Below are 17,500 nucleotides of genomic sequence, written 5' to 3'. Positions count from 1 at the left end.
GCCAGGTGCGGGGGAGGGGTAATGAGGTTACGGGGGCCCTTGCGGTATGGGCTTAGGGGTTTGGCTGAGCGGATTAGTATTGAGATACCGAAGGTCGAGGCCTCTTTTACGGGCTGTTTTTAATGTTATTGTAAATCACCATAATTATCATTTATAATAAGGGCCCATGCCCTGATAGAGGGGGCAAGATTCCTTGCTGCCTTTTACTCTTTTATTTTGGCTTAATGCATTTTAGTCTTGACTGTTGCAAACTGTTACGATTTAATGCAGTTCGGTTTCGTAAAGATATTCAAAGGTTCATATGGATAGACTGAAAAGGAAAATTCAATTCAAGGTCAAATTGCAAGGTGTTTTCATTGCAGTGTTGAAGCGTAGAGATTCTTACTTCAATCACGATTATCTCAAACTGATAGTATTTGTATTGATAAGTGAAAAACTACTCTGATAATGAACGTTTCTTAAGATCTGTTGTCTCAGACAGATTAATGTCAGAAATTTAGGTTTCGTTTAATTAGATTAATTTCGTAGATTTGAGAACAAAGTCCTCAAAAGAATATTAGGAATTAAATGGCAGGACAGGATTAGAAATGAAACTAAAAGAGAGATTTCCCGAGTGCTTTATGTGGATGCGATAATGGTGAGGGGTAGAAGGAGATGGGTTGGGCATGCTCTTCGCACTCCTCAAGGGAGATTAGTTCACCAAACTTTCAACTGGGCTCCACAAGGCACTAGAAGAGTTGAAAGACCCAGGCCTACATGGCCGAGGACTGAAGCGTGAAGCAGGTAATGATGAATGGAGAAGTATTGCATTTTCAGAGCTCAAGATAGAGACGATTGGCGAAATCTAACCGCGGCCCCTTTGTTGGTCGCGTTGAAGCCTACTGTTAAACAATCTCAAATCACTTCGTAAAGTTGATTAAATTCTGGGTCACCATTAAAACACGAAAAGGAAGTTTAATAACGTTGTCCGTAAGATTGTGCAGATGCCTGGCCTATGAGCATAGGATCGGTATCCTAATTTGAACTCAAATCGAAGTTAACAAGACAATTTGTTAACCCTATGAAAGGGAACCGAAGCTGTTACCCGTGCTTTTAACCAAGGATTCCAACCTGGAATGGGCCATTTCTCTGATTTCCTCAAAGCTAAAATTCACTCATTTCTGTTGGGTGCTTTCAGTTTTAATTTCAGTGTGACAATAAGGAGCTGGCGATCACTACCAATATCTACACCTCTGTAGATTCTTACATTTCTCAGAGTCCTCCTTGTCACTTTTATTAATGGTTATGTGATCTATTTGGTTTTGTAATTGCCAGATTTGGGAAGTTACAGCAAGTGGAGAATGAATTTATGAAATACAGTTTGTATATCTTGGCCCTAAACGAGACACGTTGTAAGGGGATTGGTCGGGAAATGTTGTACTTAAAATTAGTACTATTATCAAAATTATTATTATTGAAATTATTTTTATCAAAATTACTAAAAGTATTATTTTCAAAACCTATTAAAATTACAATTAAAATTATTAAAATTATCATAATTATCAACCTGAGACATGAGTTTTGAAAAACGTCAATTACTTTATCCCAATATGTACGAATGAATACATTCTATGCATTGTGGAAAGAGAATGCTCAGCATGTTCGAGATGGCCCCTTTGAGAGACCGCCATAATTGCAGTTTCCATGTCTCAACTGTAATAGGAAATTACATGGTTCAATAAGTCTTCTTATAATGGACAACATTTTGTTATTAATCGTTATTTGGCGACTTGTTACAAAATTAAACGAACACTTTGTAATTATAATTACGTTTTCTTTGTTGATCCAATATATTGCTTAACATGGAACCTAGGGAAAGGTAGGTTGCACAATTTAAGTGGTTATTGGTATTACAAACAATCTTAGAATCTACAGGCGGCGTAAAAAAAATCAAAATTGGGGCAACGAAAGACTAAAGTGTAGAATTGAAAATTTATATTCATATGAAAGTTAGTGTTACTTGAATATTACAAACAAACATACATACATACATACATACATACATACATGCATATATATATATATATATATATATATATATATATATATATATATATATATATATATATATATATATATATGTGTGTGTGTGTGTGTGTGTGTGTGTGTGTGTGTATGTGTGTGTTTGTGTGTATAGGTTGGCCAAGGCACCAGCCACACGTTGGGATACTACCGCTAGTATAGAATTCTTGGGTCCTTTGACAGGCCAGATTACACTACACTGAATTTCTCTCTGGTTACGGATCATTTTTCCTTTTCCTACACACACCGAATAGTCTGGCCTATTCTTCCAATATTAATCTCTTCCCTAATATACCTGACAACGATATAACTGTAAAATTCTTCTTCACTCAAGGGATTAACTACTGCACTGTATATGTTCAGTGGCTACTTTCCTCCTGGTAAGGCTGGAAAAGACTTTAGTTATGGTAAGCAACTCTTCAGAGGAAGGACATCCCAAAGTTAAATCATTGTTCTCTAGTCTTGGGTAGTGCCTTAGCCTCTATACTATGGTCTTCCACTGTCTTGGGTTTAAGTTTTCTTGCTTGAGGGTAGACTAAGGCACACTATTCTGTTTTTCTATTTACTTACGTCACTGGGCAATTTTCCCTATTGGGCCTTTGGGTACATTGCTTCTTACTTTTCCTATAGGGACAGGGTTGGATCTTAGATAATAATAATAATAATAATAATAATAATAATAATAATAATAATAATAATAAATACTGTATACATACATACATATATATGTATATATATATATATATATATATATATATATATATATATATATATATATATATATATATATATATATATATATATATATACATGCACACACATACAGTACATATGTACACACACACACACACACACACACACACACACACACATATATATATATATATATATATATATATATATATATATATATATATATATATATATATATATATATACATGTAGGAATGTATACGAGGGTATTTGTTTTGTTTATGTTCGCATATTCTTGCACGAGTATTCTTCCAACGGTCGCACACCACCGTTTATTTACCTTTAACGTTTGTATTTCCTTCACGCCCCATCTCCGCTTTGAACTTGAAGGATGAAAGGAAAAGAATATAAAGAATAATAAACGGATACGAAGCAAGAATCGATGATGAGTTTTTTGAAGCCAGGAGATCATTTGCTATAAGACCGGAACATAAACGCCGAACTGAAAATGGTTTTGTTGGGGTGTAGATATATCGCAATGAGATCCTAAAATTTTATAACCCTTCATAAAAAATATGGATGGATTTATTATGAGCCTTCCCACAGTTCTGGCAGACAACATCCGAGCGGCTGCGTCTTCCTGTCTGTTTGTCAATATTTCTTTGGCTTTATACTTTAATTAAATGTTTTAATGTTCGATTAAATTTGTATACGTTGAATAAATTCATTGTCGTTCCATTTAGATTTTCAACTTGATTCGTGACAATAATTTGAATTTCTTTGAACTTTTGATGCAGATAAACACTCTAATAAATGTTCCTCTCCCGAATCTATGTATTTTATTTACAGTCATACAGGAGCGAATGCATTTGCTACTTGTGTGCATATGCCTCGAGATGGTTTGATGTGATTTGCATGGTCCAAGCAAACAAGCAAACAAACAAACAAGCTCCGAAAGTCCTGTGCCGAATCCTTGAGCCTTGAGTTGTTTTCGGGTGCAAGGCTATACGAAAAAGCTTGTTTGTGCTTCGAACAGCCAAGGCATCTAATGAACCCGGCAGACCTGCACGTGTGAGCTAATCTGCCTTCAAGTGAATTGCCTCTTGTCGACTTGTTGTCTTCATGGAGGTGTCATGGAGGAAAAAAATCTATTCCGTAGTGGATATCTGAGTTCGTGAATGATGTAAAGGGGCTCTTCTGTTCATCATATGATTTCAAGGAGCATCTTTTTTCTTAAGTGTTTGATACGTGACTCTCTCATTAGTGATGGCACATTTGCAGTAATGTCTATGTTACGACCATCACGTTTATGAAGATGATCATTTTGAAAATCACATTCCTCAGAGTATGTCATCCATGTGCAAGGACGAATTACCCATCCGTGGGTGTACGACAACGTCAAAAATAAAAGTTTATGTTGAGTCTTTTCTAGATTTACTATTAATCGTGACTGTTTATTTGATGTTATTTGCGAGGTGATGAAAAGCTGGTGATTTTTAAGGGGGGAGAAATGATAGATTATTTTTCAAAAAGTCAAAGTTTATCCTTTAAAATTTTTTATTTCGGTTAGGATGCTTCCCTTTTTTATATGTACTTAATTTCACGTGCAAGATTAATATTTTGATTAGAAATTTACTAAATGTTACCTTAAAAACTCACACTTCTGCCTAAAGAACTTGACCTTTTCATCATATGAATTTCTATTACTGTGAGGAACTTTATATTTATAATTAAAGATAATCAAGGATGTTTAAAAACATTCTAGAGATCAAGGGTTTTATTTGGTTTCTTTGGTTTAATCTTTTGCTTTTTAATTAAGAGATTGGGCCGCAATTTTAGTTCTCATTTCAAGATTGATGCTTCTTCTAAGCTTTCAATCACGGTAATCATTGTCCTCTCGTTTGTGTGGGACGACACAAGAATTCTTTCGATCGTGGTACGAAGTTTGTGTATTATGGAAAACGTTCCGAGTGTGACATTTTTTTCTGGCTAAAGGGTCATTCATCAAAGTGTCATATTTTCTTCGCATTTTAGATGATTTTCATTGATCTCATGATAATGAACTAAGATTAAAATTTCATTGATAATACAGTTTTCCAAATCTGATCTTGTGAAGTTAAAGGCTACATTCGGGCACGCTATTCTATCTTATTCCTCTTCCTCTTGTTATTTTGGAGTTTTTATAGTTTATATATATATGAAAGATTTATTTTAATGTTCTTTTTGTTCTTAAACTTCTTCTTCTTCTTTGTGTACATCTTTTAATCCCTTTGATCGAAGGTCATCCTTGATACAGTCCACCCACCTTCGCTTTGGTCTTCCTCTCCTCGTTCTCGTTTTTATCTTGTTCTTAAGCTTCTCTTGTTGTTTATTTTTTTATTCCCTTTCCTCACTCGGCTATTTTCCCTGTTGGAGCCCCTGGGCTCATAGCATCCTGCTTTTCCAACTAGGGTTGTAGATTAGCAAATAATAATAATAATAATAATAATAATAATAATAATAATAATAATAATAATATTAAATAATGACGATAACAATAATAATAATAATAATAAAAATAATAATAATAATGATAATAATATCAATAACAATAATAATAATAATAATAATAATAATAATAATAATAATATATTTGTGAAGTCATTTTCCTGTTGGCAGATTATACCGACGATCCTCAACGAGGTGATTTTCTCGTGTTTAAACCTATTATTACAATTTTCGAAAATTAGCAGTTCACTGAAAGTGCAAAAATATGCCATTAAAACTCAGGATTCCACAGCCTGGATTTTAGCTTTAAACTTCATACAACTTCATCACTCTCTCCCTTAACATCAACTTTCCAAAATTGCCGTTAGTGTCCCTGTACATTCTTAGTTGTTGCATATTCTTAGTCTTTAATTATTTACTGATTATATTCTAACCTTAATTATCGGTATCGGGGGAAACTTCAGCAAAAACATTATAATAAAATAAAACTTCAGTGATATTCAAAACCGAAGTTACATAGGCATGGTAGTTTTCAATAACTTATGGGTAAGAACAAGTACAGTATGCGTTTTTAATCGTTATCTGTGGCACAATACTTGTAGAAAACATTTTGGCAAACCATACTGTATAGATTATATGATATTTTTTGCGATATTGCTATAAATATTGTTATTAAATTGAAAAATTAATAGCCAACATTTCTCTTTGTTCATTTGCAATAATTATTTAACGAGATAAGTTTCTTATTTTTGTTTTATTATTTTCTTAATTTCCATGAGCATCCACAGCTCGTATATCATTATCGTAATAATCTGGCACGGAAACGTCTCTGCTTGGCGATCGCCGGACTGGGGTTCGAGTCCCGTAAAAAATAGGGGCTTTTGGGGAGCCTGTAGGTCTACAGCTGGGTCACCCGTACCCATTGCCTAGCCCTCGCTGTTCCCAGCTTGGGTGGAAAGGGGGCTAGGGTGCTGATCATATGTATATATGGTCAATCTCTAAGGAATTGTCCTGCTAGATAAGGCACTGCCTCTCCCCTTTGCCTCTGTCATTCATGAGTGGCCTTTAAACTTTCAAAACTAACAACCTTCAGTAGTATATAGCATCTATTGACAAGTTTATGAAAAGGAAGAGTCCCATGAAAATAGATAAGAATTAAGACCACATGCGTAAAAATCCAACCCCATGAAACTGTTCTATTTGTCTGTTGAGGAAATAAATATAAAAGTTCACTTAAGAAAAGAACATAAATTATCATCTTTTCGTCTGCAGATATCTGAAGAAATTGACGGGAAACCAAAATTACTGACTGCAGACCGATTATGAAAAAAATAAAAGTTGGAAAATAGCTTCAGATTTCTAGTGATGGGAAAATTTAACCAATTGAGAGATATGCCGTTGAAGCACCAGAATATAGTGTGACAGTGACCAAGGTCTTCACTAGAGAAATTCTATTATTATTATTATTATTATTATTATTATTATTATTATTATTATTATTATTATTATGAAATGCTAAGCTACAACCTAGTAGGAAAAGCAGGATGCTATAAGCCCAGGGGCCCCACAAGGGAAAATAGCCCAGAGAGGAAAGGAAACAAGGAAAATCAAAATATTTTAAGAACAGTAACAACATTAAAATAAATATTTCCCATATAAACTATAAAAACTCTAACAAAACAAGAGGAAGAGAAATTAGATAGAATTGTGTGCCCGAGTGTACCCTCAATCTTAATTGATTGATTGATTGATCTTGAGTTTGCTGGCATCCTAACATCGAAGGTCATTGACGCCGATGTCATTTCTTAAGAATAAAGAACAAAAAGAAATTAAACTTTTTAAAGTTGAATAGCTTTCAGAAGACTTGCTTCTAAAGTAAGTATAAAAATACCGCTACCATAGTACAACACATCTCGCCTAAGAATCTTAGCAAGGATGAACCTGTTCTTGATGGACATCGGGTATAGATATATTGCAGCTCACCATTTTACAGAAGTAACCCCTTAATCAAGATACAGACGGCTGGCGAAATCTAACCGAGGCCCTTTGCGTCAATAGGCGTGGGGGATGATGATGATGATGATGAAGAATCCCTTTAACGTCATTTTCCAAAGATAGTTGAAAAATTATTTAAGGAAGTTCTAATTTTGGAATGAAAACGAGGGACAGAAATAAAGTCTCTAAAATTAGTACCGTTATCTAAATCATGTAAAACTCAAAAATCAATGCTTACATACTCTCCATGTATCTAAAATGAGTCAAATGGATTGGTTTCTTGATAAATTCGCAACAAGCGATTACCTTCTGTGTTAAGCTACAAACCAGCTTTGCCTGATCTACAAAGGCCATTAGTTCACCTAAGCTCACAGATTTTCGCCTGATTTCCCCGGATTAATAGCTTTTACTGCTAGTCTTGCTCTCGATTGATGTGTATGTCATCCATGATACAAATATTGATTTTCTTATTTCAAATCAAGACTTTTCAGGAGTTTTTTAAGTACGCCATATAGAGGAAATTAATGATTCTTAGGCCTAAAAAAAAAATAAAACAAAAAAAAGAGAGAGAGAGAGAGAGAGAGAGAGAGAGAGAGAGAGAGAGAGAGAGAGAGAGAGAGAGAGAGAGAGAGAGAGAGAGGTTTAACATGAGATCCTATACCTGAACACCCACTACCAGTGGGATCTATCTCAAGTCTCCCAAGATTGGCTATCTACAATTGAACCAGCGGGACAATATATTTTTAGACGAACAAATGCAAGACTAGACAGCACCGGGTCTAATATTTCCTGCTCGCTGACATATCCGTTTATAAAGAAAAAAAGAGAAAAATCATTATTATTACGTTCTTGAAAGAGGTATCAGACGAGCGCCCTAAAAGTAAAACCCAGCACTTGAGGAAAATATAAGTCGGGACGAGCTTTATTACTTTCTGCATGAGACTTAATGCCAAAGGACTTCTTATTACAGTTATCTTCCATTTGCTGTTCTCGTTCTCATTCTTGGTGTGATTCGCATAAATCCACAATTTGGAACATTTTACTTCGTCGAAAGTTTCATTTTAGCTTTTAATATTTTCCAAAGTTTTGAGAAAATTGCAAATTTTAGTATAGGCTCCATCCGCAAAATTCGCTGTGCTGAAGGAAATGTAGAAGAGAAAAAAATCTGTATTTTTTTTCAGAGTAAAATGTTGCTTTTTTAATGCTCAGCTTCGTCGGTGATTCTTACTATCTGACCTATAATGGTGACCATTCTGGTTCTTTTAATACGAAGAGGTTCTTTGTTTAGTCAAGCATAATTGCAAGGGACATGTAATAAAAACGTTTAAACCTTGAAACCAGAGTATTATCTTTTTGGAATAAAGATTTGGATGGATATTTGCTTATCAAATTATACATGGTGTTTATTATCTTCGTCACTAAATGTATATTATTATTATTATTATTATTATTATTATTATTATTATTATTATTATTATCATTATTATTATTAGCTAAGCTACAACCTTAGTTGGAAATGCAATATGCTATAAGCCCAAAGTACCCAACAGGGAAAAATAGTTCAGTGAGGAAAGGAAATAAGAAAAGAAATAAACTTCAACCAATGTAAGGAACAATAGAATAAAAATATCTAAACAATAATAACAACACTCAAATAAATCTTACATATTTAAACTACAAAAAAAAAAGGAAGAGAAATAATATAGAATAGCGTGTCCGAGTGCATTCAGTAATAATAAGCTATAATGATATAATGACACCTCTCACCATTTATCGACACATTACGTAACTCCTTTAAAACAATCTGCTAACCCTTTTATTATTATTATTATCATTATTATTATTATTATTATTATTATTATTATTATTATTATTATTATTATTATTATTATTATTATTATTAATATCATTGCAAGCTAAGCTACAACCCTAGTTGGGGAAGCAAGATGCTATAAGCCCAAGAGCTCCAACAGGGAAAAATAGCCCAGTGAGGAAAGGAAACAAGGAAATAAATGAACAGCAAGAGAAGAAATAATCAAAATAAAATATTTTAAGAACAGTAACAACATAAAATTAGATCCTTAACATATAAACTATATAAAAAACACACACACACATACACACACAAGAAGAGAAGTAAGTTAGAACAGCATATTTTCAAAATGTCCTACTTTTTTTTGTTTACCATTTTCGCATTCAACAGATACTTGACTTCTGTAAAAGAGTTTTCCTAACAATGCACAACAACTTTTGCAATCAGCAAAATCGAGAACCATTAACAATGTGAAGTTCAATTGGGACTGGTCGTTACTTGGACATGCGGCTTGTAAGAAAGGTCAGATGATGCTGGCACAAAAGCCACTTGGCATGCTTGTAAAAGATACATGGTTCTAATAATCTTAAAAAAACAGGGTGTACTATATTATGTATATATATATATATATATATATATATATATATATATATATACATATAGATATACATATATATAGTATATATATATATAATTATATATATACATATATATATATATATATATATATATATATATATATATATATATATATATATATACATATATATATATTATATGTATACAGATATACAGTATATACCATATTTGTGTGTATATACATACATATATATATACACACACACACACACATATATATATATATATATATATATATATATATATATATATATATATATATATATATATATATATATATATATATATATATATATATATATATCAAGGAGATATATAACTGCATAACTTACATTTTTGGAATAATTGGATTCAGTTTTTGATGACTTCCCGGTATCTGTCCATATGCTTCTCAGGAAACTTAAGTGCAAGGCTGTTTCCTAACAGTAAAACTAAAGCATTATCATAGTCAGTGACTATTTCATTCTTTCTTACGAGATGTTGCTTGTGAAAAATAAATTCCCGTTCAAGTGATTACTGTCATTTGTTGCAATCTTTCTTTAAAGTAATGTTCTGGTGAAATCAACCCTTTTCCCCTTCAACTTCCGGTTCGTTCATTCACTTTTCCTGGTAAGTACAGTATTATCCTCCAAACATTTTGCCCTTAACAATTTTAGTATTTCTATTCACTGCCAGACTTTTTTTTTTTTTTTTTTTTATTAAATTTCTATTGATTTTTATTTATAAGAAATATGGTACCCATTTAAATTGAGTCTTTTTACTTGAATAACTTTTCTTAATTATTAGATAGAAAAAAATTGTGACTTACACAAAATATATTAAATTTGAATAAAAAAAAATTATATTTTACCATATAGTATTGCTGTATATATTTTCTAATATATATATATATATATATATATATATATATATATATATATATATATATATATATATACATATATATACATGAATATGCACACACACACACACACACACACACACACACATATATATATATATATATATATATATACTGACTGACTGAATCAATTGAGGCTTCATTAGCTAGTTTCATCAAAGGATAGCCATTTCCTTGTGATAACGCAGTGCCTAGCTATCTACGGCAACTGATTGAAACGACTGGTGAAATCTAACGGAGGCCCTTTTCGTCAATAGATGATGATGATGATGATGATGATTATATTATAAATACTAAGATTTTGTCCAGCAGGGAACTTTTAATTTTTCTCTGTGTATATTTAGAGGTTTTGGGCTCTATTCTAAACCTGTGTTAGGTATTCTTTAGGAATACAACACAATGGGTGCTTTTATTGTTCTTGTTTTCAAAGATACATTCTATTATTATTATTAATTGCCAAGCTACAGCCCTAATTGGAAAAGCAGGATGCTATAAGCCCAGAGGACCCAACAGGGAAAATAGCCCAGTGAGGAAAGGAAACAAGTGATGAAGTGTGGGACAGAGGTAGATAGAGAAACATCGACCCCACATAAGAGTTGGAAAAGATGCAGGAGAATAAGAAGAAGATATAAACTTTAAATAATTTAACAAAACAAGAGGAAGCGAAATTAGATAGAATAGTGTGCCCGAGTGTACCCTCAAGCAAAAGAACTCTAACCTAAGACAGTGGAAGACCATGGTACAGAGGCTATGGCACTACCCAAGACTAGAGAACAATGGTTTGATTTTGGAGTGTCCTTCTCCTAGAAGAGCTGCTTACCATAGCTAAAGAGTCTCTTCTATCCTTACCAAGAGGAAAGTGGCCACTGAACAATTATAGTGCAGCAGTTAACCCCTTGGGTGAAGAATTGCTTGGTAATCTCAGTGTTGTCAGGTGTATAAGGACAGAGGAGAATATGTAAAGAATAGGTAGACTATTCGGCGTATGTGTAGGCTAAGAGAAAGAACCGTAACCAGAGAGAAGGACCCAATGTAGTACTGTCTGGCCAGTCAAAGGACCCCATAATTCTTTGGCGGTAGTATTTCAACAGGCGACTGGTGCCCTGGCCAACCTACTACCTATAAATAATGTATTAAAGATAAATCACTTTCACACCAAATCATTCACTCCTCTGTCTACATATTCTAACACACGTTTCACTTTTGCAATAAAAACTTGTGATTGATCTCAACAACCGGTCAGCTACACCAAACATCCTCTATTACCCTCTATATTGCTTCTGTATCAATTTTCTATAAGCTTTTTTCTACTCTTTAATACTCATTGCTTTTCCATAACAGTCCATGCATCATTTGGTTTACTTTGTCACCTTAAATTCTACCATATACCTTCCCTGGTAATGTTATCCCCATACAATTCTTACTGCCGTCTTCATCACCATTACCTTTGTATAATGAAAAATATTACGTTTCTCACTCAGCATTTACAGCATCCCCATACTCAGATACACTGTACGAACCCTGGTTAGTCACACAATCACACTATCACCACCAAACTGCGCCATTACACTCTCAGTTTTATTAATAGTAATAATAATTATTAATAATAATGATAATTATTAATAAAAATAATAATTGTTAATAAGGAATAATAATAGAAATAATAATTAATAATAATAATAATAATAATAATAATAATATATTATTATTAATAATTATAATTCTACCAACTTGAATTGTCTCACAATCACAATATCACCACCATACCGCGCCATTACATTCTCAGTGTTATTAATAATAATAACAATAATAATAATAATAATAATAATCATCATCATCATCATTAATAAAAATAATAAATATCAATTAAAATAATAATTATTAATAATAATAATTATAATCCCATCAACTTCAATTGTCTCACAATCACAATATCACCACCATACTACGCCATTTCTATTGTAATCCCACAATCATTGCTTTCTTCAACCTCTTAAACGCCTTTTTTGTGCCTTTAATAATCATTCCCACAAGCCAAGCTCTCTCAGTCTAACACTAACTGGTTTAGGTCTTGGGCCACTCATCTCCGTCTCTCTCTTATCTTCCAAATTCATCAAAACTTCAAAGTACCGGATCGACCCAGGAACGCTTTGGAGTCAGTCCCTTCACTTGCATCTTTACCATTGAGATTCAAATGCTCATACAGAACATGTTTTGGGTTAGAGTTCTCTTGCTTGAGGGTACACTCGGTCACGCTATTCTATCTTATTTCTCTTCCTCTTGTTTTGTTCAAGTTTTTATAGTTTATATCGGAGGTATTTATTTTAATGTTGTTACTGTTCTTAAAATATTTAATTTTTCCTGGTTTCCTTTCCTCACTGGGCTATTTTCCCTGTCGGAGCCCCTGGGCTTACAGCATTCTGCTTTTCTACAACTAGAGTTGTAGTTTAGCAAGTAATAATAATAATAATAATAATAATAATATGTTAACGCAGCGGTGGTTGATTTCTTGGCGTAGATTAAGCAGACCTTATGCCAGTCTGGAATCATAACGCGAGTACATAATCATTGCATATAACAACAAATATCCACCTGGGAAATTCCGCTTCTTGATCACAAAGACTGACGGGACCCGCCCACCTCATCCAACTGGCAAATCATAAATATATCTCGGCTCTCTATATTTTCCTCTTTTCCAAAAAGCAAAGTTATAAATAAAAGGGCTAATAACAGATAAATGCTGAGGCAGGATGAGTAACGAAGCCTTTTAATTATCTATCAGAGCTTTCCAGATTAGTTTCGAAATTGCTTTGACCGCAATCTGGAAGATATCAGTCAAGAAATCTCCTGACAAGCCACAATTAATCTTCCTTCTCACAACGCTCTTTTCTTGGCAAATAAATTCATTTTTGCGTTGATGTTAACGAGAATTTCATGCTTCTCTCTCTCTCTCTCTCTCTCTCTCTCTCTCTCTCTCTCTCTCTCTCTCTCTCTCTCTCTCTCTCATTTTAAACTGATCATTATGGTGTAAGGAAGTCTTTCTATAAATCTGTCAAAGACAGGAACACTTTGAACAAGAAATATAACTAATTACGTCAAAACTTAATGTCATAGCAACCTTGATCTCCTTTCAAAATTATATATAGAAGCTTATCTTAGTATATATTGTATATAATAGAAACTAAATATGAGTAAAAATAAAAGCAGTTTCTCACTGTAAGTATTGAGAGGTCAAAATTGATAGTGTAATTTGACATCTGATATCCATTGGCACCAGCCGTCCGTTGAGATACTACCGCTAAAGAGTTGTGGGCTCCTTTGACTGGCCAGACAGTACTACATTGGATCCTTCTCTCTGGTTACGGTTCTTTCCCTTTGCCTATTCATATACCGAATAGTCTGGCCTATTCTTTACAGATTCTCCTCTGTCCTCATACACTTGATAACACTGAAATTACTAAACAATAGCTCAAGTGGTTAACTACTGCACTGTATTTGTTCAGTGGCTACTTTCCTCTTGGTAAGGGTAGAAAAGACTCTCTAGCTATGGTAAGCAGTTCTCAATCAATCAATCTTCTAGGAGAAGGACACTCCAATATCAAACCATTGTTCTTATTCTTGGGTAGTGCCATAGCCTCTGTACCATGGTCTTCCACTGTCTTGGGTTAGAGTTCTCTTGCTTGAGGGTACACTCAGGCTCACTATTCTATCTGATTTCTCTTCCTCTTATTATGTTAAAGTTTTTATAGTTTATATATGAAATATTTATTTCAATGTTGTTACTGTTCTTAAAATATTCTATTTTTCCATCTTTCCTTTCCTCACTGGGCTATTTTCCCTGTTGGGGCCCCTGGGCTTATAGCATCCTGCTTTTCCAACTAGGGTTGTAGCTTAGTAAGTAAGTAAGTAATAATAATAATAATAATAATAATAATAATAATAATAATAATAATAGTGTCTGCCCTTTTCAAAATTTTCGAATGGATTCATCTTTTTTTTTAGCAGAGTAAAGAAGGATCCTACATTTACAAATGTTTTCCTGATTTTCTCCGAATTCATGTTAAATTGAGGTCATTGACAAGGAAGAATTTAACCACATCACGCATCTCCCTCGAATTATGGGAAATCTGGTCCCTGTCCAAAAATATCTCGTCACATACCGTATGGCAATAGCGGGCAAAACAGAGTGACTTCATAATGCTTGCTCCTGCCTTCTCTCATCACGAAATCAAGTTGCCTAAAGCATCATACATTTGCTGATTTCGTTTCAATACGTGCTTCGTTTTTAGCGTTGATAATTTCTCTTCCTCATCCTTATCTTTGTTCTGCTTGGTGATAAAACTTGAGTGCCTTCTATACTGCTTGTTGGCAGGCACTACATGTGTTTCTGTTCCAAGGTTATCTTCGGCAGGTACAAGAGTCACATTCCGAACAATGCAGAAGGAAAGTGGTGCATATCATTTTTTTTTCAAGAAATATTTTTCTTTTTCCTTTGCTTATTATTATTATTATTATTATTATTATTATTATTATTATTATTATTATTATTATTATTATTATTATTTTTTTTTTTTTCTTTATTATTATTATTATTATGAAAAAAAAAATCTTCACTGAAAAGCATTCTTTCCTAAGTAAAGATACTTTGAAAATGTTAATTAGCACGAAAATTAGAAAAGAAAAATATGTATCAATATATATGTAATAACTTAAGGTTAACGAACGTTATGATATGCGCAAAAACTACGAATTTCATACTTGCTGCGAATTATTTAGATCGGATGAGGTCACAAGCTAATAAAAAAAAAAAAATAGTAATAATAAAAAAAAAATAAAATGCTTACTGACAGCCCATCACTGATATGTTTAACCAAAGGTCGTCAGAAAAAGGGAGGAAAAAAATGAAAGCATATCTATGACTTTTGATGATTTAATACATAGTATCAGTAGAGGAAAAATGCCAATTATTTACAAAATATTGCATTTAATGTTTATATTCATTCCTTTCTGAGCGGTGATACTTTAACGTGGTGAAAGGGTTTGTGTATCGTCATGATCAGCAAAGCAGTACTAGTCAGGGTCATCCATACTAAGTTGGTTTGCTGTGAGCGATCAAACAAAAGTCTCCCATCATCACCAATCCTCTATTGGTCAGCGTGATGATGAAAACTGGCCAAACTCCAGACATGTATAAGGATATGTCTGCGGCATTTGTCTTTCAGTAAACTAGAAACTGCTGCATTTGTTGTCGTTGTTGTTGTTGTTGTATTCATCATATGCAGGTCTGATCTCTCTCATATATTGTAATACATTCCACGCAGTGTAAAGTAATTATAAATGTTCCCATTTCTTATGTTTTTTGTCTGTGTTTTTTTTATGATTAGTATAATGTGATTTCAATCATTGCCATTTTTTATTACTCTATTATATCATAACGTTTTAGCACTATCCTTTTCAATATATAGTTTATTTTTGCGGTATCTTATGTAGCTTTAGTATATTTAACGCACACCTACTAATACACTTTCACGCACACATACACTCACACACACACACACACACACATATATATATATATATATATATGTATATATATATATATATATATATGTACATTCATGTATAAGTTGATTTCTTTATGAATTTTAACTTATATTCATACCTAATATTATTTGCATATCGTTCAAAAAAAATTATTATCCTAGTTATTATGTGAAAACGATGATACAAAACAAAGTATGGAAAGGGGAGTTATCGTAAAGCATACTTCAAAACGAAGAAAGTAAAAAGAATGGAAAATAAAGAAAAAATATAAAAAAAGACAGAAAAGAAGAAAGACCGAAAGATTATACAATTCACAGAACATGAATGCCATACCTCAAAGGATTCAAACGTGAAGATATTTTCTTCCCTCTCCTTAGCTGTGGTTAGATATTTCAAGAAGTATTCTAGAAGTTTTATTCCAGCTGAGATTAGATTGTAGAATGATCTTCCCAATCAGGCAGTAGAATCATTGGAACTCCAGAATTTCAAACTTGCAGAGAATGTTTTTATGTTGAACAGGCTGGCATAAGTCTCTCTTCACAGCTTATATATAATATGACAGATCTATTTTAACGTTGTTATTGATCTTGAAACATTCTTTAACGATTATTCATTATTTCTCATGTAGTTTATGCATTTCCTTTCCTCACTGAGTTATTTTCCCCTGTTGGAGCCCTCGGGCTTATAACAACCTGCTTTTCAAAGTAGGGTTACAGCTTAGCTAATAATAATAATAATAATAATCATAATAATAATATAATAATAATAATAATAATAATAATAACAATAATAATAATAATAATAATAATAATAATAATAATAATAACAATAATAATAATCATTATTATTATTATTACTAGCTAAGCTACATCACTAGTTGGAAAAGCAAGATGATATAAGCCCAAGGGCTCCAACAGGGAAAAATAGTCCAGTGGGGAAAGGAAATAAGGAAATATATAAGCGATATAAAAAGTAAAGATAATTTGAAATAAAATATTTCAAAAACATTAACAACATTTAAACAGATATTTCATACATAAACTATAAAAAGACTTATGTCAGCCTGTTCAAGATAAGAACAGTTGCTGCAAGTTTTAACTTTTGAAATTCTACTGATTCAATTGCCCGATTAGGAAGATCATTCCACAATTAGCAAATTCGTCGTTTAAGTTTCCTCAAAATAAACTGTCCATCCCGTAAAGTGTTTTCCAGCAGGAGACAGAAAGATTAAAAATCTACTCTAGAATCCTAATCAATTTAAAAGATGTTATGTAAATGAACATCGAATAATATCTAACATTAGGAAAATTATCACGTTTGTAAATTTATATATATATATATATATATATATATATATCACATATTGT

The 17,500-nt window shown here is 32.7% G+C and overlaps 1 protein-coding gene across 3 annotated transcripts in view; it reads right to left on the bottom strand.

Moving 5' to 3' along the window:
- The window catches only part of LOC137644046 (uncharacterized), a 303,711-nt gene that overhangs the window by 43,472 nt on the left and 242,739 nt on the right, over positions 1-17,500 (bottom strand). The window contains exon 1 of one of the 3 annotated variants that reach the window (XM_068376946.1): positions 14,750-14,844. The exons of the other annotated variants lie outside the window; for them this stretch is intronic. Coding sequence (XP_068233047.1) covers positions 14,750-14,810 — 61 coding nt within the window. The 5' untranslated portion in view covers positions 14,811-14,844. Of the gene's footprint in view, positions 1-14,749; positions 14,845-17,500 lie in introns of those variants that run through there. 3 annotated transcript variants of the gene reach the window in all.

This window comes from Palaemon carinicauda, chromosome 7 (assembly GCF_036898095.1).
Source record: "Palaemon carinicauda isolate YSFRI2023 chromosome 7, ASM3689809v2, whole genome shotgun sequence".
Classification (NCBI taxonomy): Eukaryota; Metazoa; Arthropoda; class Malacostraca; order Decapoda; family Palaemonidae; genus Palaemon; species Palaemon carinicauda.
This window is presented reverse-complemented; position numbering and strand designations above follow the sequence as displayed.